At 37.5% G+C, this 23,951-nt stretch overlaps 2 protein-coding genes across 4 annotated transcripts in view; both read left to right on the top strand.

Annotated features, from left to right (window-relative positions):
* The window catches only part of zfyve16 (zinc finger, FYVE domain containing 16), a 52,218-nt gene extending 49,902 nt beyond the window's left edge, over nucleotides 1-2,316 (top strand). Inside the window, exon 19 of one of the 3 annotated variants that reach the window (XR_005993206.1) lies at nucleotides 2,301-2,316. The gene's annotated coding sequence lies outside the window, so the exon portion shown is untranslated. Of the gene's footprint in view, nucleotides 1-27; nucleotides 434-2,077; nucleotides 2,196-2,300 lie in introns of those variants that run through there. The other 2 variants (XR_005993204.1, XR_005993205.1) reach the window with 2 other exon arrangements.
* Nucleotides 2,317-2,494: 178 nt separating this feature from the next.
* Nucleotides 2,495-22,313, top strand: sec14l7 (SEC14-like lipid binding 7). Its single transcript, XM_041810966.1, has 12 exons — nucleotides 2,495-2,597; nucleotides 5,146-5,221; nucleotides 12,792-12,835; nucleotides 12,926-12,988; nucleotides 13,249-13,437; nucleotides 13,541-13,636; nucleotides 16,004-16,064; nucleotides 16,164-16,247; nucleotides 17,769-17,875; nucleotides 17,960-18,099; nucleotides 18,326-18,492; nucleotides 20,680-22,313. The coding sequence occupies exons 1-12, from the start codon at nucleotides 2,544-2,546 to the stop codon at nucleotides 20,808-20,810; spliced, it is 1,212 nt and encodes a 403-aa protein (XP_041666900.1). The 5' UTR covers nucleotides 2,495-2,543; the 3' UTR covers nucleotides 20,811-22,313.
* The last annotated feature ends 1,638 nt before the right edge of the window (nucleotides 22,314-23,951 follow it).

The following is a 23,951-nucleotide window of genomic DNA, read 5'->3' as shown; positions in this document are numbered from 1 at the left end:
GACATTGGTTTTCATATAATGTTACAGTCAAGGCTGCCCATGAGGGGGGAGAAAGGGAGAGCTTTCTGGGGCCCAGCCAACTGGAGGATCATGGAGGTCAGAAAAACCATGATCCATTGTTAAGTTAAACTGTTATAACCAATATATTTTACTCTAATATTAAACACTCTTATCAAAGCAACAAAAAATAGTTTTGTTCATTCATGCTTTGGTAAGATTAAGCCATCTTAACAATGTAATTCCATTAAAACAGAATTACCATTTTATTGGTAATGCTAATGTTGATGGAGGCATGTAACTAAAGGATAAGGAAAGTAATGCCAACTTCATAGCTAGGTTGTAAGGTGCAGAAACATGAGGATGCTGGAAAATAAAGTAGAAGGTACTGAGGCTATTTTAATTGAGAAGAACTGAATTGTGAAAAGAGACAACAAATAGTTCTCAAAATTTGGCAAAAAAAGGGGTCTAACATGGGCAAATAGCTGGAAAAATTGGTTAAAAACAGGGTTTTTTATGTGGCAATTTGGGCAGAAAATGGCCAAACAATGGCAAAAATAGGCAAAAGGTGGCCAAACAATAGACTGAAAGTTTCAAAAAGGTGTCAAAAAAGTGGTTAAAAGTGTTGAAAAAATGGCAAAAATGAGGCAAAAGTTGGTTAAAGTGATTTTTAAAAATGGTAGCAAAATTGGGCAAAAAGGGGCAAAATATAGTCAAACACTGGCAAATATCTGGGCATTAATGGGTTAAAATTGTCAAAAGGTGGCGAAAATAGCTAACAAGTGGCAAGTTACAAAAAGTTGGTAAAAAGTGTTTAAAAATTTTGGCAAAAAAACAAGCAATAGCAAAAGTGGCAAAAGGTGGAAAGAATGGATTAAATATGGCAAAAAGAAGTAGAAAAAATGTCAAAAAGCAGCAAAATGGTTTAAAGCTGTCAAAAGAAGTGGCAAAACTCTGGATTAATTGGGAGTTTCTAGCCATTGCGCTTCCTGGAGAGTCAAAGCGTGCTGCCGACTAACCAAGGGAGCCTTTTTTTAGCAGAGTCTTCTCTGCCAAGTAAAAGTGTAGATCCGTTTTGCAATGAAATGGGAAAATGTGTGACGAGAGTGTTCCTGACTGAACTAAGTTTATGTGTATAATTTCATAAAAATACAGTGCTTAACAAATTTATTAGACCACCTGCCATATTTGTCTTAAAGACCATCCAGCATCATGAAGTGCTTTAATGCGGACTCTTTCATTTTCTGTCAGCTCTCCACGTTTTACTATTTGAACAGGAATGAGGAATTTCAAACTGAATTCACCCAAATTTGAGCCGGCTCACTGGTCTTCTCTGAGGAGTCAGAAATTAATCAAGCATAACATTCAACCACTAAAGCTAACTTTTCTGTTCAGGAAGTAAATAACTATAATTTGACATATTCATCAAGAACTATTAATGTGCTTTACTATTTTTTCAGTTTTTTTGTAAATCAGTAAATTTGAAAATTCATGGATAACAATAATAATTCTATTTTAGCATTAAAAATATCATTTGGGTTAAAGAGCTTCTACATATTGGTGTATTAACCATTGAAGGAACTTAGAAAATTATTTTGGTAATTACCAGTGCTGTTTATTTAGGGCAGCTGTGGCATAAACCTTACTCTGGTTAGGGTTCGGGTGGTCTAATAAATTTGTTCAGCACTGTAGTAAAATACATGGCTGAAATCAGCCAAAAATATCCATTTTTTGGAAGGCATCTGGTGACCCCTTCCTTATTGTCTTTCGACCCCTGATGGGGCCCCGACCCCCAGGTTGAGAACCACAGCCTTAGTGGACATGTATGCATGTATTTTATTTTACCCTGTTTCCCATGGTAATGTAGATTTTGTTCTTTTTAACAAGATAAATAAGTCAACTTCTTGAGAAAACAACCAAGATTTACTAATTTTCCAGGTAAAACAGAACAAAATAAAGTGTATGGGTGTGTGTCCACTTTGGGCTTCCGTACATCGTGGACTTTATGCCCCAATTATGTCAGATCTGCTGTTGAGAACTGCTGTCCTGCTCATTGTTTGTCCTAAACATTGTGTCTTAGCCTCCTTTCAGGAACACAGACTTGAGTCCAGTTAATTGGGGACAGATTATCCAATTGGGGACAACAGCCGCGTCCTTGTTTGGTGGAAACAGTAATTTTTGGGTCAGTAGTTGAGGTTGGGTTAAGGATAAAGTAACGGTAAGTTTCCAGGAGATGAGTTCAAGTGTGTAAAATGAGCCCAAAGTGACCTGTGTAACCCTGACTTTGTGTTTTTGTGCTTTAGGAGGACGCTCTCCTGGTTTTCTATGAGCACTCCGGGGACCTGAGAGGAATAGCTGGTCTTTTTGTTGGTATCTAATTGTCTCATTGTCTCTGACAGTCCTTGTGTACCACATGACCTGGTTTTAGTCTGTGTGTCAGGATTATGTGAGTAAGGAGGCGTGGTGTTTCCCTGTCTACCTGTTTTTCTCTTCCCAGGCTGTTCATTCACTCTCAGCCTGCGTGGGAGCAACACGACACCTCAGACATGAGCGGACGAGTGGGAGACTTGAGCCTGAAGCAGGAGGAGATCCTAAATGAGGTGTGTTTGTATCAGTCCTGAAGAGACTAAGTTTCTATTCTACAGGTTTTAGAGGACTTTAGATTCTTCTGCTCTCTGCTGTGTTGCTGCTCTTGTTGTAGTAACAGTGATTCTATGGTAACCTCAGCTCTCTGTAGTGAGTTTAAAGAAGCACAGCTCTCATGTTGAGTGAGATTAACACCTCTTTGATGGAGGAAATTAGCATTTAATGTACAGATAAGGGCTGCTTCTCCTTAACTTTGATACCTGCTGTTTGATTTATTCGGTTCCGGCTGGATATTGAGAGTAAACTTGATTTTCTCCTGATACTTCATACTTGTTTAAACTGCAGTAAGTCAGAGCTAGTGTAAGGAGTTTAGAGCAGACTTCAGTGTAGTGTTAAAGATTAAACCAAGTGTTTACCTGTCATTTAGGATTCACAAGAAAAATCCATTTTTAACAGATGCTTTCTGGTTAAGCTTAAGAGGCTGAACACTTTAAATACTCCAGTCACTAAAATTCAACTTTACGCACTTTTTATTTCAATGTTTTTGTCCTAAAATAAAGTCAATTATGAAATTTGATTTGTTTTAGAAGAGGAGTAAAAAGATTTGAAAACACTCACTAACATTTACCATTTAAAGCTCGTTCAAACTGGAAGAAACGGTGGCACTTTGATTACGAAACCCACCTAAAACCAGCAAAAGAGAGAGAAAACAGAACAGAAACTGTATGTTTTTATTTAAAATTCATCTACACAGTCATCTTACTCAATTAGAAACAGCACTACAATGATTTAACAAGCTTTATAATCTGGTTGCATGTTTTATATAGACATTTAACAGTGTTAAGTTTTGCCTGTCAGTTTTTTGTAGAAGTTTTGTGTAAATTATTATTGTTATTATTTGTTCATTTTACCTTTATTTATTCTTTTAAACCATTTTTAAGCTTGGAGAGGTTGATAATGACCTGATCTTTTTTTTATTTTATTTTTTTATTTCAGAAGATAATCAAAATGAAATAGAAAAACTTTTCTTTGCAAACATTTGCCATTTAAAGAATGTTGAAACTTGAAGAAAAAGCTGCACAAAATTGCAAAACCTTCCTAAAAAACAAACAAAAAAACAGACAAGAGACTTTTTTTTTATTCAAACTTTACTAAAATGTGATATCATTCTGTAAAGAAAAAAAATGCAATAAATCAACAAGTTTTATTATCCAGTAGTAAGTATTATATAGATATTTAACAGCTTTGTGTTTTGTCGTTTTTGATAGATTTTGTATAATTTCCACTTTCCAGTGGAAAATGGTGATGTAGGACTTGGTATAGTAGTGCTTTTTTAAGTGAATAATGGTGTTAATGATATATTTATTTATACACAGTGTTCCTGGGGCTAATATCACTAACTTAATCTGAGAAACTTGAATGTTTTTACTTTTTGTGTCATCTTTTTTGTACTTCTAGTTGTTAATTTTACTAATTTTTGTTCTTTTATATCCTGTTGTAAGCTTTTGCAACAGTCAGGCATACTAAACTTGTTTGAATGTGCCATATAAACAAAGTTTTACATCACTTCATTGATTATATGATGGCACTGTAGGTTCAAACACCCTTAAACTACATTATTTTAGATATAGTGTGCACAAGTTTGTCCATTTAGATCCAACTGCTCTTGTTCTCAGTTTATACTTACATTATATTTCATTTATTTATTTATTTATTTATTTTCCCCAGTCATATTGGGGAATTAATTTACAAAAATCCAGATACTTTCTGGATTTAGAAAAGGCTTTAGAAAATCCTAAATCACTGTGAGTGACAAACAGAAACCTAATCACTGGTTTCTCTTCTTTGAAAGGACAGAAATGATCATTTTACCACCCAGTTTGTCTTTGGAAATTTTTCTCTGACAGCTAACTTGCTTTTTTCTCTGACTGAAGCTCTTTCATGCTGTAGGAGAAAATGTCTACTTTTTGGTTTAAGACTGAGGCGGATTTGATGATTCATGTTGATAAAATCAGCTGGTTGGATTAGCGTAGCACAAAGACATGAATCAGAGGAACATAGTTATGTTTGGAACAGTTTCTAGACTTTCTGGTCTCCTACCATTGTAGATTTTTACACGGATCTCTGCATGTCCCATCTATATGTATACCTGCCAAACTACTGACATCTTCTTAATTTGAGTGTTTTTCCTGCTTTTTTATTATAATGCTACGGTTTGCATTTGTAAAACTGATCTTGCTTGTTTGGTTGATGTTTGTTTTTTTGTTCATGTCCTCACATCTTTGTTTAGTTTTTATTGTATCTGTGTTTACAGTCTTATTTTGTATCTTCATTTAAAGAAGTTCTACTCAAGGTTATTGTAATGTTGAGCTTCAGAGGTCATACTCAGCTGGATTTGGTAGTTTTAGTAGTGTCAGTCTTGCTCTTTCTTTCGACAGTGGTACCATTCTTCTTGTTTAGCATCGCTGAGGAAAGCTACTAAGTGTGACAGAATGACTGCCCTGGTCTAATATTTTTTAACTTTGACTGATCTGATTCACTGATTTTATTTTCTCCCTCCAGTTTCGAGGGAAAATCCTCGACATCCTCCCCAGCCTGCCTGCACAGCATGACCACTACCTCCTGCGCTGGCTCCGAGGTGAGACAGACTCTAAAACCTGCACACACAGCGTTTATGTCATATTTACATGTATCATCATGCCTCTGTGGGTGCGATGCTGACAAAAGAACAATGACACACCTGTATGAGTATGAGGAGGCTTTTTAATTCACATAAGAACGAGGGACGACAGCCAGCAGGACGGCTGCCAGAGATTTACAGGAAAGGATAGGGCTGTCCCCGTACCTGAGATGTAAACTTAGAAATACTACTAAAGGAAACTAAACCATATTCATTCCTCTTCTGTGCAACTGTCTTAAGATGTAGATCAATATTTCAATATTTAAGCTCTTTTAACACCTATAAATCAGACTTTATCATTTTAAAACACATGGTATTGGAAAGTATCTGAGTATCAACTGTTTGCGCAACCTTAAATTAGTAATGCATGAATCAGTAATAATGTGTGATTATGGTTATACTGGACAAGATTACCATTTGCAGTTATGATACGTATAATTCATAAATGGTATCATGAGTCTCCTTGCTTGTTTTTTGGGGAATATACAGCGAATAATGATCATTTTGAAGTGTGTATTTCTGTGTTATTCAGATAGCCTAAAAGGAGTCTTCATGAATTATATGATTAATTTATTTCTCTTTAAAGTGAGTTTCAAATGAAAAAGATGAAGTTTTTCAACACTTCAGCACTTTATTACAACTCAGACTTTAGCATTAAAAAAGGAATTGAAAAGCATCCAAGTATCGAACACTTTCACAACCTTGAATAATATAGATTAAAAAGGCTTTAGTAAAAGGATATTTTATATATCAACATCTTTTTAGTGGGGTTAAAAGTGAATATAAAGGCTGATTAAAAAACTCCTATTAAAGTACAAGTTTTAGTTTCTTACGTGAAAACAGGAATGTAAGGCAACCAGTATTTGATATTTTATTATTTCAGATTGTCAAAAAATGAAGCAAACTCCTTCAGATGGTCTAAGTTGCACAAAACATTGATGATGTCTCATTTTTGTGTGATTTAGACAGCCTGCAGGAGTTTCCATGCATTTATTACAAATTTCTTGTGATATGCATGCAATTTTCAGAGCGTTTTGGTATACCGATCACTGAAACAATGGAGATTTTTATTGCTTATTCAACTTGGTGTATTCAAAAAATATAGAAAAGAAAAGAAAATTAAGATCTTTTAGTGGGGATACAAGTAATTAGAATATGCAGATTAGTTAAAAGAATTTTCTCAAGTACAAGTCATGTCACTTTAATGAGAATTAAAATTCTGGTCAACTGCTATTGGGTTTCTTTATGTTTAAATTGCCAAAAAAAATTCAGACAAAATTACATGAAACATTGACAATGTTTTATTTTTGTGCCGTTTAGATAACTTGAAGGAGTTTACCTGCAGATTTATTCCTCTCCAGTACATTTTTCTTGTGAAATAAATGCCATTTTAAGAAAGTTTTGGTACTTTTCAATACTATCCATCATTGAAATAATGGAGATTTTGTTGCTTAACTTGCAGTATTCAAAATAAATTAAATAATCAAACGTGATATAAGGAAGAAAAGAAAGATGCTGCAGTTAAAGGGATATTGCATAAATTTAAATCTGTTTATGGAGATATAATTGCATTTAAAGGTCACTTTTATAAAATATGTGAATATGATTAAGTGCATTTACTCAAATATATGTCAAAGTTACATCTAGATGACTGTTACACATGTTCCTGTTCACCCAGGATTAAAATACATTTCTAGTTTGAGAAAAACTTCCCTTTATCTAAGTTTCCATCAGTTCCTCAGAGCTTTATTTCTCCTCTAACCAGAGGAGAGTTTCCTTTAAATATGTAAATTCTGATTCTGCAGTCGTTTAAACCCCCCTAACCCTAACCGTTCACTTTCCTCTGACACAAACTAAACAGAGTATTGGCCGTGCTTATTTCAAATGTTTCTCATGCCTGTGAGAGTTTTGGCCCAAGGCTATGCTGGCTCTCCAGTAAGCTGTGACGTCTCAAACCTGTTCCCGTGTTTCTACACTCGACACCTCAGCCGGGTTTCAGTGGGGGGAAATACCAGCTGCAGATCAGTATCGACACGTGTCTTAGATGGCCATGCTTTACATTTGAGATTTGATCCTGACTTAATTTACCTGTCAGACTTTTACAGTTCGTTCCTTTAGGATTAGATCAGATTATGCTGATCAGACTGCCCATCTTTGGTTTTGACTTCTTGATAAAACACTTGTTCTCTTTCTTTAAGGCAGAAAATTCTCACATAGCTCAGAGACGACCACAGGGTTATAATAAACAGAAACAGGTTTTTGTTGCCTGGTAGGTTTACATATCTGAGGAGTTTTAGAGCAAAATAAATAGAACTCTAGTAAACGGACATATTCCTGATGCCAGGTGACTAATATAATAATAAGAAAGTGTAGTCAAAGAGTCCATGTTTGTTAAGGTTTCTCTTTATGTTGCTGAAAAATGCACATAACGTAAATTCTGCCACAAGAGGCTCTTGATCAAAACAATAACGAAAGATGATGTTGCTCTATCCCCACACCACTGAAAACCAATGCCTGTCAGACCAATGGGTGAGATTTGGCTGCAGAGAATAACCATGGTCAATAAACAAGTCTGCAGCACCGCAAAACCCAAATCCAGCATCAGGGTCCTCCCTGCTGACCCGTTACTCCTTTGCCATAACTGTACTTCCTGCTGCAGGAGAGGAAGGGAAAAGTTTCAGATCAGCTGACATCACCGATGAGAATCACAAATCAGGAGTGAGAAACAGCAGCAGAGCGGCAGCTTAGTGTAGCAGTTCAGTCCTCTTTATGTAGCAGTCTGGCTACGGGCTGGTCAATGGTGTTCCAACATTTTGGTTGCATAGTGTACATATTCTCTGGGTACTCTGACAGTCCAAAGACATGCTCTTTAAGTTAACTGTAGACTCTATATTGCCCATAGATGTGAGTGTGATTGCCTGTTTGTCTCTAAATGTCAGTCCTGTGATTGGCTGGTGACCAGTTCAAGATGAACCACATTCAGGGTCAGGTTCGGGTTAGGTTATTTGCACCTGTAGGTAGGTTTGTTTTGCAGCCAGGGGGACTCACAGGTCACAAGACAGAATTAGCATGAAACACACAACAGGAAAAATGAAACCCACTTAAACCTACTAGAACATGACCTACTGAAATCGTTCAGTGACTGCTCATGCCTGGTCATGTTTTTAGTATCAATGCCCTGATGAAGTAAAGGTGTTTTAATCAGGTCTGTGGCTCTAGTGAAGACGTTTGAAGAAAGTAATAGAAATCTGGTGTAAAGAAGTCTTTACGTCATGCCAAAGTCAGTGTGCAACTGCTGCAAAACCTTTCACCCTCATGCAAGCCTATTTCCTCCTTAGCTTCAATGTGCAGGAAACGGTGAAAATCACATGATTTATTTTCCTCTATGACCTTAAACTGTTATAAAGATCCAGTAAACATGATATCACTTTAAAATCACCTTTATCTTTCCTCTCATGATGATGAACCTCGCCCAGATCTCTGCACTCTGATGAAACTGATACTGGAAATGTTGGTGGATGATATTAGCATCACTGAAGAGGAGCGTTAGGCGTGTCATTAAACCTGATCCTCCTCGGCAGGGATTCAAATAAAGAGTTTTTGTTGAAACTTTCCTTACAGAGGTGTTCACTTCCATGTTTGATCAGGTTATAGGAGGATTAATGGGGTCCCAAAGCTGTACTGAGTTACACTAGCTGGCTTTTTAATACTATTTATATCACATTGAGGTGTTGAGTCAAGACTAAAGAAAAACTGCAGCGTAATCCAAAACTAAAACTGGAAACTAAAACTCTGTAAAGGGGTCCATGGAGGAAATCATACACGATAAAAATGGGTTAAAAGAGGCAAAATTGGCAAATAGGTGGTGGAAAAGTGGCCAAATAGCTTTAATCCCACCAAAAAAGCAAAAGCTGGTCAAAAGATGCAAAAAATTGTTAAAAATTGGGAAACAAGTGTTAACAGAAACAAAAAAGGTAGAAAGTGGCAAAAAATAGGTTATAAAGGGCAGAAATTGGTCAAAAGTGGTAAAAATGGCAGCAGAAAGTGGGGGAAAGGAGTTAAAAGAGACAAAATGGGTTTAAATTGGCAAATATTGAATAAAAGATGAGGAGAAGCATCACCAGAGGCAAAAAAACAAGGTAGAAAGTCGCAAAAATGGGTTAGCAGAGGCATAAAAGGATCAAAGTGGCAAAACAGCTGAAAAAAAATGATGGAGAGGGGTCATAAATAGGTTTAAATTGGCAAAAATTGGTCAAAAGTGGCAAAAACGGTCAAAATTGGCAAAAATTGGTCAAAAGTGGCAAAAACGGCAGGAAAAGTGGTGAAAATGGGTTAAAAAGTGGCAAGTTTGGGTTGAAATTGGCAAAAATTAGTCAAAAGTTGGAAAAAAGCATTAACAGAGTCAAAAATAGGTGGGAAGTGTCAAAAATGGTTAGGAGTGGCAAAAAATGATCAAAAGTTGCAAAAACAGCTGAAAAGTTGTTGAAAAGTGGTTAAAATTGGCAAACGTGGGTTTATTCTAAAAAGTGCACAAAATAGATGAGAAGTGGCCACAAAAGTTGAAAAAATGCGCTGAAAAATTGCTAAGAAGAGGTTAAAAAGGAGCATGAATTAATAACTTAACGTCACATCCAAGCTTGACACACTTTTCAGCTCTAAAATGTTACCAAACTCCAAACTATTGGCCAGGATGCTAGCACCAATGCTACTGAGTCAACACACACTGATATCATCAGTAAATCCAAACCGAGGAGGGCCAGCCACATCTGTGGATGGGCCTGGAAGGACCTTCAAAACGCTCTGAAAACATGAATCCAGCCAAAGATGGGGTTTACAGTTTTACATCTCTAATTTGTAATTAGGGCTCAATTCCCATCAAAAGTGCTACAGATGCTTTTAAACTCCAGTTTTGGTGTTAAATGTAAAGTTGAATGTGCACATCAATGCATACATAACCTTTATTATTAGAATAGTTCCTGTAACAGCTGACCCAGTGTTGCTGAACTTGTGAAAGTAGGACGTCCAGGACAATGTGTCTGTTTAGTCGTCCATAGTTCAGAGAGGCTTTAGTTGCAGGGACTCTGTGTGTCCACAGTTTAATATTTACATTTAGCGTTCACCTTGGACTGGGCAAAAACAGACAAACGTATCGAGCTGATTCAGCTTTACTATTGTGCTTTTATCAGAGGAGTTTAGAGTTAAACTGGAGCAGTATTTACCAACCGGTAATGATTAACAGTCTGGAAATTAGATTAAGATACCATCAGAAATGTCTATAAAAGATAGAGGCAGTTTTACCGTCAGACAGAGGTCCCTTGCATCAAGGGGCCTCTAGCACAGGTGAAAGTGGGTTAAATGTGAAGTTAACATCAACAATTATTTTAATAATTAAGATACTTAAACCCTCTAATGACAGCAGGAGACCTTCAGCTAAACTTGGTAGTGACAGAGACTGAGGTTCCAGAGAGTTCAGCTAGGCCATGATGAGCACAAATGTCAGAAAATGAAATAGAAGAGAAAGTTTTTTGATAAACAGTAAATAATTGAATTGTTGTAAAAAAATAAATAAATAAACAAAATGGACTCAAAGTGAAAAAAATGTGTGAAAAATGGCTAAAATTGGACAAAAGTTGGCAAAAAAAAAATGGGCAGGAAGTTACAAAAATGGGAGAAAGGTTGCAAAAATTGACAAAAAGCAGCTAAAGTAGGCAAACATATCTAAAAGATGTTGCAGAAATGAGTAGAAAAGGGGCAAAAACAGGATAAAAAAGGGTTTTTTAAGTTGCAAGTAAGGGCAGAAAGTTGAAAAAATTGGTTAATTGTAGCAAAAATTGGCAAAAGCATCTAAAAAATGGCAAAAGCAATGCTAAGTAGGAAAAGAATTGCAAAAACACATTGATGAAATGAGAAGAAAAAAAACATATATAAGGGCAAAAATATTTTAATAAAGAAAAGAAATGGATGAAGAAAAATGGCAATAAATGGTTGCAAAATACTTCAAAAAGTGGCATAAATTGGCAAGATGGGCTCAAAGTAAAAAAATGGGAGGGAAGTAGAAAGAATGGGTTAAATGCAGCAAAAATTTGCAAAATATTGACAAAAAGTGGCAAAAAGCAGCTAAAGTAGGAAAAACATTGCAAAAGGATGTCACAGAAACAGGCAGAAAAGGAGCAAAAACAGGATTAAAGTGGAAATAAAGACATTTTAAATGGGCAGAGATTGCGAGAAAAGGACAGGAAGTTGCAAATATTGGCAAAAACCAGCTCAAATAGCAATGATGTGTTAAGTAGGCAAAAAGTTGCAAAACATGTTGAAGAAATGGCAAAACAAAAAAAATAAAAAATTAAGGGCAGAAAGATTTTAGCAAAGTGAGAGGAATGGATGAAGAAGAGGAAATTGGGATAAAACTGGCAAAAAAAAAGGGCAAAAGCAACAAAAAAATTTAAAGTGGCAAGAATAGGTTAAAAATATATTTTTTAAATGGCATAAATGGGCTTAAAGTTGCAAACAATGTCAAAAAGTGGCCTAAATTGGCAAGATGGGGTCAAATTAAAAAAAAGGGAGAGAGAAAGCAAGAATGGGTTACATGCAGCAAAAAAAAAGGCAAAATTGGGCCCAAAGTGGCAAAAAGCAGAAAAAGGGCAAAAATTGAAGTGGCAACAAAGCAGCTAAAGTAGGCAAAACACTGTAAAAGGACGTTGCAGAAAATTGGTGAAAAAGTGCAAAAAGTTGTTGAAAAGTGACTGAAATGGGTAAAAAGAGGCAAAAACAGGATAAAAGTGGAAAAAATAATTATAGTGGCAAAATTCGGTGAAAAGTGGAAATAATGGATGGAAAGCAGCAAAAGTAGGCAAAGAGTTGTGAAAGGATGATGCAGAAATGGACAGTAAGTGGCGAAATGGCAAAATAAAATAAAAAAATAAACAACTATAAGGGCAGAAGAAGCAAAAATGGGTTAAAAGTGTCAAAAAGATGTGGCAATAATGGATGGAAAAAAGTATTGACAGTGGTTAAAAAGTACCGCTCATAAATCTTCCAACATCAGAACCCAATAATAGCTAACCCTAACCCTTTTACGCTCCAGAATGAGGGAACTGTTAGCCAGGATGCTAACAATGCTACTGATCAGCACACATGCACTGATATCATCAATAACTAAAACTGGGAAGGGCTTGTCAGGGGCCCAGCCAAATCTGTGGGCGGGTCTGTGTGGAGCTCTCTGTTGCCTTCAATCCATGTGCTTTCTAAGGTGCTATATGTAAAAAAGTGACAAAGCATCAAAATGATAGAATAAAGAAAGGGTTTCCGGCAGCTGCCATGTGGGACGCCAAACTGCAGCATCACTGAATCAGCAAAAAACTGCAATCTGCAAGGAGGTGCATCTTAAGCGCTCCTGCAGTTTGAAAGTAAAGGGCTTTGGATTTTATATTTCCTGTGTTGAACAAAGTCATGACTGTTTTATCAATCACTGAGTCCAAACTATTTAGTCGGATTAACCCCTAAAACCTCTGCTTTACTTCTTTTGCAGCCCGGAGCTTCAACATTCACAAATCCGAGGCCATGATCAGGAAGGTGAGCTCTCTCTTTAAACCCAAAACATTCTTACCTTAGAGCTGCAGGATGACGATCACGTATCTGAACTCTGACTTTGTCTCTCTGCAGCACGTGGAGTTCAGGAGGAAGATGAACGTAGACAACATCATAGCTGACTGGAAACCTCCAGAGGTACACACACAAAGAAACTAAATACTAAAGTCTGGAGTCTGCAGCACAGTTTTTGTCTTTTTATGACATTAGCATTTAAAAGAACAAATAGAACTGCTCATTTTTGTGGACTGAAAGTGTAGGCCCATGGATTATTAGTTATTTTTGTAGATTTTCTGTTTAGGTACGCATATTTCCCTGCGTGTTTTTGTACTTTTATCCATCTCCGTTAATATCCTGATCATAATATCCTGGTTCTTCCTGGTGTTTCTGCTCCTCAGGTGATAGAGAAGTACGTTTCTGGAGGGATGTGTGGCTACGACAGAGAGGGGAGTCCTATCTGGTACGATGTGATCGGTCCTCTGGATCCTAAAGGTCTGCTGCTGTCGGCCACCAAACAAGACTTCATGAAGACCAAGATCAGGCACACGGAGATGCTGCAGAGGGAATGTCGGAGGCAGTCAGAGAAGGTCAGGGTCTCTTCTTTATTGCTTTATTCTCTCTTTTATTTCTCCTGTTTCCCATCATCTCCTGTCAGATCTTTTATTCTGTTTCTCCTCTTTTTCTCTCCAGTTGGGGAAGAACATTGAAGCCATCACTCTGATCTACGACTGTGAAGGACTGGGACTCAAACACATCTGGAAGCCGGCCATCGAGGCTTATGGAGAGGTTTGTCTGCTTCTTTTACTAAAATCTGCACCTTTATTTAAAATTTAGGTAGAAGCCACAGCCACAAAGGTTTAAAAGACTCCACCACCACCACTGATTTATTGATGATATCGGTGCATGTGCATTGGATCACTAGCATTGGTGCTAGCATCCTGGCTAATTAGCTATTATTGAATTATTTTTTCAGACTACTTTAAAACCCATTTCACCGCTTTCCCATCTCATTTTGCCATATGTATCCTATTTGTCCATGCTTTTTTTTTTTTTTTTTACCTTTTCTGGCACTTTTTTACCCTGCTTGTCACCAATTTAGGGCCACTTTTAACCTTTTTTGACACTTTTAACCCAGGTTTACCACTTTTTACCCATTTAGCTGCTTTTTATTATTATTTTGGCAGCTTCTTTTCCCACCTTTCACCCATTTTTGCCACTTTTTTGGTACTTATTGCTAATTTTTACCACTTTCAACCATTGTACCCACTCAGTTAAGCATTTTATGGTCCATTTCAATTAATTTTGTGCTACTTGTCAGTCAATTTGTCCATTTTAACCAATTTTGCTCACTTTTAACCTAATTTCTCCCAGTTATGTTTTACTGCTTTTTGTCCAGTTGGCCACTTTTTTATCTTTACTTTTTTGCCCAATTTTGCCATTTTTTTGCTACTTGTCATCCACTTTAGCCAATATTGACCACATTTTTGCAACTTTTAACGCATGTTTGCCACTGTTTCCCTATCCTATCACTTTAAACACACTTTTGCTGCTCCTTAACCATTTTGGCAACTTCATTTCCCAATTTTTGCCCTTTTTTTGGTATGTCTCCCATTTTTGCCACTTTGTTTAAGTACTTATGGCCCATTTTCACTACTTTTAACCATTGTACCCACTCAGTTTAGCATTTTATGGCCCATTGTTACCAAGTTTGTGCTACTTGTCACCCATTTTGCTAATTTTTAATCAATTTTTGCCACTTTTTTCCACTTCAAACCAATTTTTACTGCCTCTTATCCATTTGCCTGCTTCTTTTTACCTACTTTATTCCCATTTTTTTCATTATATGCCAATTACATTATATCCTATTAGCATTTTATGGTCCATTTTGACCAATTTTGTGCTACTTGTCACCCAATTTGTCCCTTATAACCAACTTTGCTCACTTTTAACCTATTTTTTTAACTAGTTTTAGCCCTAGTTTACCACTTTTTACCAATTTTCCAGTTTGATGCTCCTTTATATTTACCTTTTTTGTCCATTTTTGCCATTTTATGCTACTTGTCATCCACTTTTGCCAATTTTAACCACTTTTTTTTACCGCTTTTTGCCTTGTTTTACCACCTTGTCCGACTTTAAACCATTGTGACAACTTTTTTTGCCACTTATTTGGTACATGTTGCAAATTTTTGCATTTCCTTATTTTTCCTTCATGGCTTATTTTCACACCATTTAAATCATTGTGGCCACTTGGCTTTGCTTTTAACAGACAATTTTTAAAAATTATTTATTTATTTATTTATTTTACCACTTTCAACCCATTTTTACAACTTTGTTTTACTACTTATGGCCCGCTTTTAAACCCTTTTAGAAAGTTTGTCAAGCTATTTTTGGGTTCTGATGTTGAAAATTTTTTTAGGCTACTTTTACACCTTTTTCACCACTTTTCCTGCTCATTTTGCCACCCATTTTGTGGCTTTTTTAAGCATTTTAGGCACTTATTTTTGGTCCATTTTTTGCTACTTATTGCCCACATTTGCCACTTTGTTTTACTACTTGTGGGCCATTTTCACAATTTTTAAACAATTTTTCCACAATTTTTCTGCCTGTTTTTTCTACTTGAACCTTTTTTTGCTACTCTCAGCCTATTTTCCTCTTTTAACCAATTTTTGCCCCTTTTATCTAATTTTTATCCTGTTTCAAGAATAGTGGTTTACATTCTGAATAAGGCTATATACCACAGCATTGAAAATAAATAAATAAATGTCAAATAGAATATGGTTACCACAGCTTAACTTTACAATGGATTATGATTTTGCTGATCTCCATGGACCCCCATTTATCTGGGCCACATATGGACGGCCTTTTATGTTGTAAAAAAACACATTGATCTTCTTTTTTATGTCGTTTGTTGATTCCTTTATGTCAGCACTAACTACCAGGAGCCATTAATCACAGTGACTTTTTAGGACTCCTGTTCCTGCTGAATTTGTGTTTTCCAGCATTCTAGTTTAAAGCTCAATATAGCTCAAAAAAAGGAAGAAACGATAAAAACAGACCACTTTCAGGAGAAAAAAGCCCTCCTTCCTCTTCCTGTGGACCGGCCATGGGTCTAAAATCACTGCATCTCACTGTCTCTCCATCCTTCTTGTTCAGATCCTCACCATGTTTGAAGAAAACTATCCAGAAGGGCTGAAGAGAGTGTTCCTTATCAAAGGTGCGTCCTCAGATCTGCACATTTGATCATTTAACCCTACATGGGTCTCATCTATTGTGATTTTTCATCTTTGCTGATGTTTTTTTGTCTTTCCTGCAGCTCCTAAAATGTTTCCAATGGCCTACAACCTAATCAAACACTTTCTATGTGAGGAAACCCGGCGTAAGATCGTTGTATTAGGAGGTGAGACTTCTCTTCTTTCTGTCCTGGAGTAAACAAAAAAGACCCAGAGGCTGCAGCCCCATCAGCATCAGGATAAAACACAGTGACACTAGGAGCCAAAGGCTAACAAGCTTATGCCGAGCAGTCGAATGTTTACATGGTTAATCATCTTGGTTTAGTGCTGCAGCACGCAAACATTCGCTGGTAAGATCTAAACACAGAGTTCACTCTGAGAGGATGGAGAGGTCAGTACTTCTGGGACTAGAAATCTTTAGAACTGTAACGACATTTTCTGAGTGTCACAAGAAATTCTGGAACAAATTAAGACATAAATGGTACGAACAGTTGTAGAACAAAAACAAATCTCAAATAAATGTGCGGGTGCTTGATACCAGAAGTAAGAGCCTGCATCCCTCCCCGCCACACCAATAAAAATGATGAGTAGACGTAAATCACCGGTGGCAGAGGCTTCCCTCTTACTTAATGGAAAATGGCGCGTCTCTGTCTCTGTCAGAATGGAAGTGCTGTAATTTGCCAGTACAATGTATTTCCAGGTGTTTTTTTTAACTATGTATAGACCTGTTTTAGAAATATACGTGACTGTTGGCTCACTTTAGCTTTGTTAGCTTTTGCTAAAGCTAACATAGCTACGCTAGTTAATGTTACTTCATAATCCATTGTAGCTAAGTAAGGTTTGGCAATGTGACCTTTAGCATGCATAGCTACAACTAACTTAGCTACCTCCATAACATAGCTATACAGCTAATGTTAGCTTCGTAGCTTTATTAGTATAGATATCCATAAGCCTTGTGAGCTTGAGCTTTGACTACATTAGCAACATAGCTACATTTTTAAGGTTTATGCAGCTAATAAAGCTACATAAGCTACATTTGCTATGTCAGAATAGTTTCATGGAGGATCAGCTGTTTTTCCTGTAAACAGACTGTTTACTCATCATTTTTCAATGTTTTGTAATCAGGTTTTGCAGATCAGGTTTTTGAGTTTTAACTTTTGGTATCCTAACCCTTATCTTATTCGTGGCCCTAACCTAACCAAACCTTTAAAACCCATTTTATTTGGAAAGTTTTAGCATCAGATACAGCATCTCATATTAAGGGGGCCATCTGGGATTTATGGTCTACGGTCAGCCAGACAAGAACATTATAACTAAATGTCAGTTCAAATGCTCTTGTTACCCACAGCCTGTGTGTAATACGGCATACACCTGCCCAGTTTGGAGTCAGATTGTGAGCACATTAAAATCCGGTGAAGGTTTTCACAAGGTTGTAGAATAACTGTGGAGTTCACACAGTGAAATGTAGCTGGCTACTAGCCATTTTTACAACCAATGTATGTAATGTACAGTTTAAGGGTTTTAATCTTGGAAATGCAAACATACTAGAGTTCTTCTTTACTTAACATAAAACATAGTCACAGGACAAGATCCTTTAAAAGTAACACAACACTGTATGACTATAAGAACATCCTTCCTTGTAAAGTATTTCAAAGCCAATATATAACTATATATTTCTCTGATGTCAGGTAACTGGCAAGAAGTGCTGCGTAAACATATCGACCCTGAGCAACTTCCTGTCGTATATGGAGGAACCCTGACAGATCCTGATGGAGATCCTCGCTGCAAAACCATGGTGAGCTAAAAGAAACAGTCTCTTATACACTGAGAAAGCATTTATCTTTGTGGCAGTGATTGAGTTTTTCTGTTTTTGTTGCAGATAAAGTACGGAGGCATAGTGCCCAAGTCGTACTATGTTCAAGACTCGATAAAAGTCCAGTATGACAACAACGTGACCATCAGCCGAGGCTCCATGTTCCAACTGGAGTACGATGTTAAAACACCCAGCACCTTACTGAGGTACAAAACAAGCTCTTAAAATAAAATCTAAGCTTCTTTAACATCAGTTTGTGATTTTTCTCACTTTATAATCTCAATAATGTTTAAAATCATCTAAGCAACTTTGCCAATTTTATGAAATGCTTGAAAGAAGCAGCTACAGGTGGTTAATATTTTATCTTAATGTGGCAGAATACTTTAGAAAATGTGGCTCAGTTTTGTAAAGTTTGACCTGGTTTCTTCCCAGGTGGCAGTTTGCCAGTGACGGAGCGGATATCGGCTTCGGAGTCTACAGACGGACTAAAGAGGGCGGTCAGAAGGTGGCCGACATGCTGCAGGTTCTTCCCAGCGAGCGCTACAATGCTCACCTGGTCCCCGAAGACAGCGGCCTCACCTGCCCCGAGCCCGGAGTCTGTGAGTCACCACACATCTAATTTATCAGTTAAAGGATTGATGGATTACAGGCTGCATCGCTTCCTGTGAATCACTGCTGCACTCATAATTGATTTGTATCTGGGGCAGAAAGGTCATTACAATACAAAACAGGGGGGGCGGGATTAGAGACGGGAACAACGAGAGCTCAAATCCATTAAAAGTCATGTGTAACTAGACTTCCTGTGCAACCAGCAGCTGCATTTTCTAGATTTAAAGCACTGATTTTTGGGAGTCCTCCATACCTGCAGGTTTTTACTGCAAACAGAGCAAGATGCACGGAGTTAATGTTGTAAAACAGCTGCAGTTAAGTTAATTAAAGCCACAGCAACAACATGGTTAAGGTTTGAATAATCAGGGTTTTCTTTATTTCTGAAAGCAACAGTATGCAACTTTTCCCCCTTAAATTAGAGGATCAATGTCGAGCTAACAGCACAAAATATATCGTTTAGGACTCTATATTTAATGTGGCATATGCAGAAGCTTAGCAGGCATAGCAATATATGGGTTGGGGCCTAGCACAGGGTTGTTAAACCTGCAAACATGATAACTGTCCATGAACATAATAAAACACAAACATAATACAAAGCAACAGTTTTTAATGTAATAATCCCACAAATGTAGTAAATTTCACACAAGTGTAATAGCAGTTGCCTACGGAAAACATAATAACGAAATTAATTGCAAAAGTAATAACAATTACACTAGGAGTGATTTATTATTGTTGTGGGAAGGTAAAAATATCTGGCTTTTAATAAAAAGTTTGTTTTCCACAATATGAACATGAAAACTAAATGTTTTTGGTCATTATTTGTATGTTGTTTGTTCTTCAAGTCAGATTAAGCTCAAGTCAGATGAAAAAAATTGAGTCTTGATGAGATTTTGTTCGCTCTACCAGTGTTTTAAGAACCTGGGGGGAAAAACCCTTCCTGTTTCATGGCAAAGGAAAACCACCATGTAACAGGAAGTAGTTTTTTCAGTCTGCATTGACACATTTAAATACACTCTGCTAAAATTCATGGCTCTACCAATGTTTTAAGACTGGGAAAAACTCTGTTTCATGGTAAACGGGAAATCAGCATGAAAGAGAAAGTAGTTTTATCAGAATCTGTTTTGACTCTTTTTAATCCACTCTGCTAAGATTCATGGCTCCACCAGTGTTTTAAGACTGTGGGGAAAAAAACTCTGTGTTACATGGCGAAAAACCCCCCCCCACCCCTACCATGAAACAGGGAGTAGTTTCATCAGCGTCAGTTTTGATGCATTTTAATCCACTCTGCTAAGATTCATGACTCTACCAGTGTTTTAAGATTCTGAAAAAAATAGCTTCCACTTTCATGGTGAACAGAAAACCACCATGAAACAGGAAGTAATTTTTTCTGAGTTTGATTCAACACAGTTTAATCCACTTTGCTAAGATTCATGGCTCCACCAGTGTTTTAAGATTCTGGGGAAAAAAAGTCCCATTTCAGTCACCATGAAACAGAAAGTAGTTTTATCAGAGTCTGTTTAGACACATTTTAATCCACTCTGCTAAGATTTATGGCTTACAAGTGTTTTAAGAGTCTGGGAAAACAAACTTCCTGTTTCATGGCGAACAGAAACCCACCATGAAACAGGACGGAATTTTTTAAGCATCTGTTTTGATGCATTTTAATCCATTCTGCTAAGATTCATGGCTCTACCAATGTTTTAAGACTTGGGGAAAAAACTTTCTGTTTAATGGCGAACAGGAAATCACCATAACTCTTTTTTATGCACCTTGAGCGTAAGCTGACTTGAACTTATTGACAGGTATTGAGAGACATAAAACAATGACCACAACTCATTCTATCCCTGTTAAGCAGTAAGTAGTTACCTACTTACACCCCACCCTTAGTCAGGGTGCTGGTAGCTTAGTGGTTTTGTCTGCAGACCTCATGTAAAGAGGCTGTTGTCTGCAAAGCAGGCAGCCCAAGTTCAAACCCAACCAGCGGCTCCTTTCCCTTATGTCATACTCCACTGTCTCTCTCTCCAGAGTTTCCCTCCTTACTCTCTGGATAAAGGTATAAAAGCCATGCAAAGCTCTGCTAACTGTGCAAAGTTTTGAGTAACTTATTGTAAATTATAACCAAACAATGCAGGATGCTATTTGCTAACCCTGTCCCTTCTGTTCCTTTCTCTGTGCAGACGTGCTGTGTTTTGATAACAGCTACAGCATCCTGTCATCGAAGAGGATCAGCTACAAAGTCGAAGTTCTTCCTCCTTCAGAAGGACAGACGACTGCAGTGAACAAGACCGGGGACAGACGGCTGCAGTGAAAATATCCACCTCTAAAAACACAAGCATCAATCTCTACTTATGCATCAAAGTCCTTCCCTTAATTCAGAATCTTCTCTTTTGCTTTGACCCTGTTTACATTTAGTCAGTTGACAGGATGGTCTGGGGTTATGCAATCAGATATTAACTGTTTTCAGTGTGCATTTAGGAGCATCCACAGAAAGCGTTACGGATTAACTCTTGGTATCCAAATGCTCAAAACACATAAACCCATGCAGGTGCATTGCACAAACTGAGTGGTTGTCTGTCTCTGTTTTTGTCTTTCTCATAAAAGGAGCAGACTAAAAACTGTATGCATTTTATTGTGGAAACCTCCTTTAGCATTAGTGAGATCTCACATGTTTAAGACGATTACTTTAACTTAATTTTATGACATGAGAAATATTTTATATTAGCAGCATTTCAAACCAGAATCACTTGAACTTTGTGTTATTTAAGGATGAAGGAACAGTCTTCATCTTAATCATGTTATTGTAATTATACTGTAAAGTTTATGCATTTTCTGCACCATTTTGACTGAATTTTTATGGTTTAATTTTTTAAAAGCGGTGCAAACCAGTCGAGGTAAAAGGAGTAAAGTTACTCAGAGATGGAGATTACACATGTGATTTTTGTATAATTATGCTCTTTTTATTATTTTTGCCTAAATTGTTAAAACAATGTGTACTATATTATGTTTAAATGAAAGAAGTTTATAATAACCATACATGTGCTGTCTTAATATTGATAGAGACAACAAAGAAAAATAATATGGTGATTTTTCTTAGTCTGATCTTATTTATGTAAAAAAGAATGTTACGAATATTTTTGCAGACGACCTTCATTTAAATTCCTCTTTTTTTTGGAATTATCAAAACAAGTAGAGAGAAAAGTCTGCAGGAGTATTTTACAGGGTTAAAAAAACACAAAAGTGTGTTGTTGTAATTCCCATTTTAGCTACTGGAGGCTGTATTTAGCCCCAGTTCTACCCTGTTTTTAAACCAGGACTAAAAGTTTCTGTTCTTTTATTTCTCGTTATTTTAAACACTGGACATTTCTTTTGCATGTTCTGTATCTTGTAATGTGAACAAATGATAGAAAATATTACTATGTTTGCAGAGAAGGAATGATTTACAACACATGAAGGATAGGGTCGTGGTGCAGTGCAGCCTCTTGTGGTCAAAATGAGTACTACAACAACAAACACTAAAAGACACTGATCAAGGCTGTTTCCCCCTCCTGTTTTTTCAAAGATAAACATGTTTTAAAGCTGGGAAAGATATGTTTCTAAATAGAAATACAAAAGGGGAATTAACAGAGAAATTAAAATCAAGCTTGGTGAATCATCCACCAGATTTGTTTTTAACTCTTACAGGTTTTCAGAAATCCACCCTTTGACGTACGGACTTTTTGAAAATGATTGTTTAATTTATGAAGAATATTTGTCACAATAGTTTGTATATTAATGAAGCTCATAATAAAAGCAGAATTGTGTATAAAAGAGAGAGCTGGTTGTTTATTCTGTTCTTGGGATGACTTTGCACCCCATATTTAAGCTGGAATTCTTTCACAGTCTTGCTTGACGTACATCTGCTATGCTCAACAGTTTGGGGTTTCCTTTGTTGTCTTTCAGGCCTTTATACACTGACATGTCTGGTCTGCATGCAGGCCAGTCTAGGCCCAACATTCTTTCACTGTGAAGCCAAGCTGTTGTAACCATAGACATAATACATGTAGAAGCCTCATTGACTTTGGTTGCCTGCCATATTGCCAGAGGCAGGACAGCCTCATTTGCATATACTAGCATATAAGAGCTCTCTTTACTAAATAAAAGCACTCGCGTTCACATAAATGGACTTTGGTTCATTGGTATATTATTCAATAGGCCGTATACATGTTAGTAACAATAATGACAATCTCTGTGACAAAAAAAACAAGGTTTGTTAAGAAAACACTGAATATACAGTATAGAAAAATATTACCAGATAGATTAAAAAATGTATGTTGAAATTGTGCTTTCCTGCTTATACTGCCATACATAGCTGACTGGCCTCTGGCAATATGGCGGCTATGTTGACGTACAGCCAGCCAGTCAATAAGGCATCTATGTAAATCATGTCTATGGTTGTAACTTGTCCAGGATGTTTCTCGGCATTGCGTCGCTGGAATAAGCAGGGACGACCCTGAAGAAGGATTCTGGATGGAAGCATTTGTTCAACCTCTCGGTGTAAATACTGTCTTCACAGATGTACTAGTGATCCAAACCATGGGCACTAATACACCCACACCTTCACAGATGTGCTAGTGACCCATGCCATGGGCACTAATACACCCACACCTTCACAGATGTGCTAGTGACCCATGCCATGGGCACTAACACACCCACACCTTCACAGATGTGCTAGTGACCCATGCCATGGACACTAACACACCCACACCTTCACAGATGTGCTAGTGATCCATGCCATGGACACTAATACACCCATGCCTTCACAGATGTGCTAGTGACCCATGCCATGGGCACTAACACACCCACACCTTCACAGATGTGCTAGTGACCCATGCCATGGGCACTAATACACCCACGCCTTCACAGATGTGCTAGTGACCCATGCCATGGGCACTAATACACCCACACCTTCACAGATGTGCTAGTGACCCATGCCATGGGCACTAATACACCCACACCTTCACAGATGTGCTAGTGACCCATGCCATGGGCACTAACACACCCACACCTTCACAGATGTGCTAGTGACCCATGCCATGGGCACTAACACACCCACACCTTCACAGATGTGCTAGTGACCCATGCCATGGGCACTAACACACCCACACCTTCACAGATGTGCTAGTGATCCATGCCATGGACACTAATACACCCACGCCTTCACAGATGTGCTAGTGACCCATGCCATGGGCACTAACACACCCACACCTTCACAGATGTGCTAGTGACCCATGCCATGGGCACTAATACACCCATGCCTTCACAGATGTGCTAGTGACCCATGCCATGGGCACTAATACACCCACACCTTCACAGATGTGCTAGTGACCCATGCCATGGGCACTAACACACCCACACCTTCACAGATGTGCTAGTGACCCATGCCATGGGCACTAATACACCCACACCTTCA

Source organism: Cheilinus undulatus, linkage group 17 (genome assembly GCF_018320785.1).
Source record: "Cheilinus undulatus linkage group 17, ASM1832078v1, whole genome shotgun sequence".
NCBI classification, from domain to species: Eukaryota; Metazoa; Chordata; class Actinopteri; order Labriformes; family Labridae; genus Cheilinus; species Cheilinus undulatus.
Note: the sequence above shows the minus strand (reverse complement) of the source record. Positions and strands in the feature narration are given on the sequence as shown.

Excerpts from the sequence above, each read along its gene's own strand:
- sec14l7 (XM_041810966.1), top strand. The coding sequence starts at position 2,544 with ATGAGCGGACGAGTGGGAGACTTGAGCCTGAAGCAGGAGGAGATCCTA. Across the intron at positions 13,637-16,003 it reads CCATCGAGGCTTATGGAGAG|ATCCTCACCATGTTTGAAGA; the intron begins GTTTGTCTGCTT and ends CTTCTTGTTCAG. Across the intron at positions 18,493-20,679 it reads CTGCCCCGAGCCCGGAGTCT|ACGTGCTGTGTTTTGATAAC; the intron begins GTGAGTCACCAC and ends TTCTCTGTGCAG.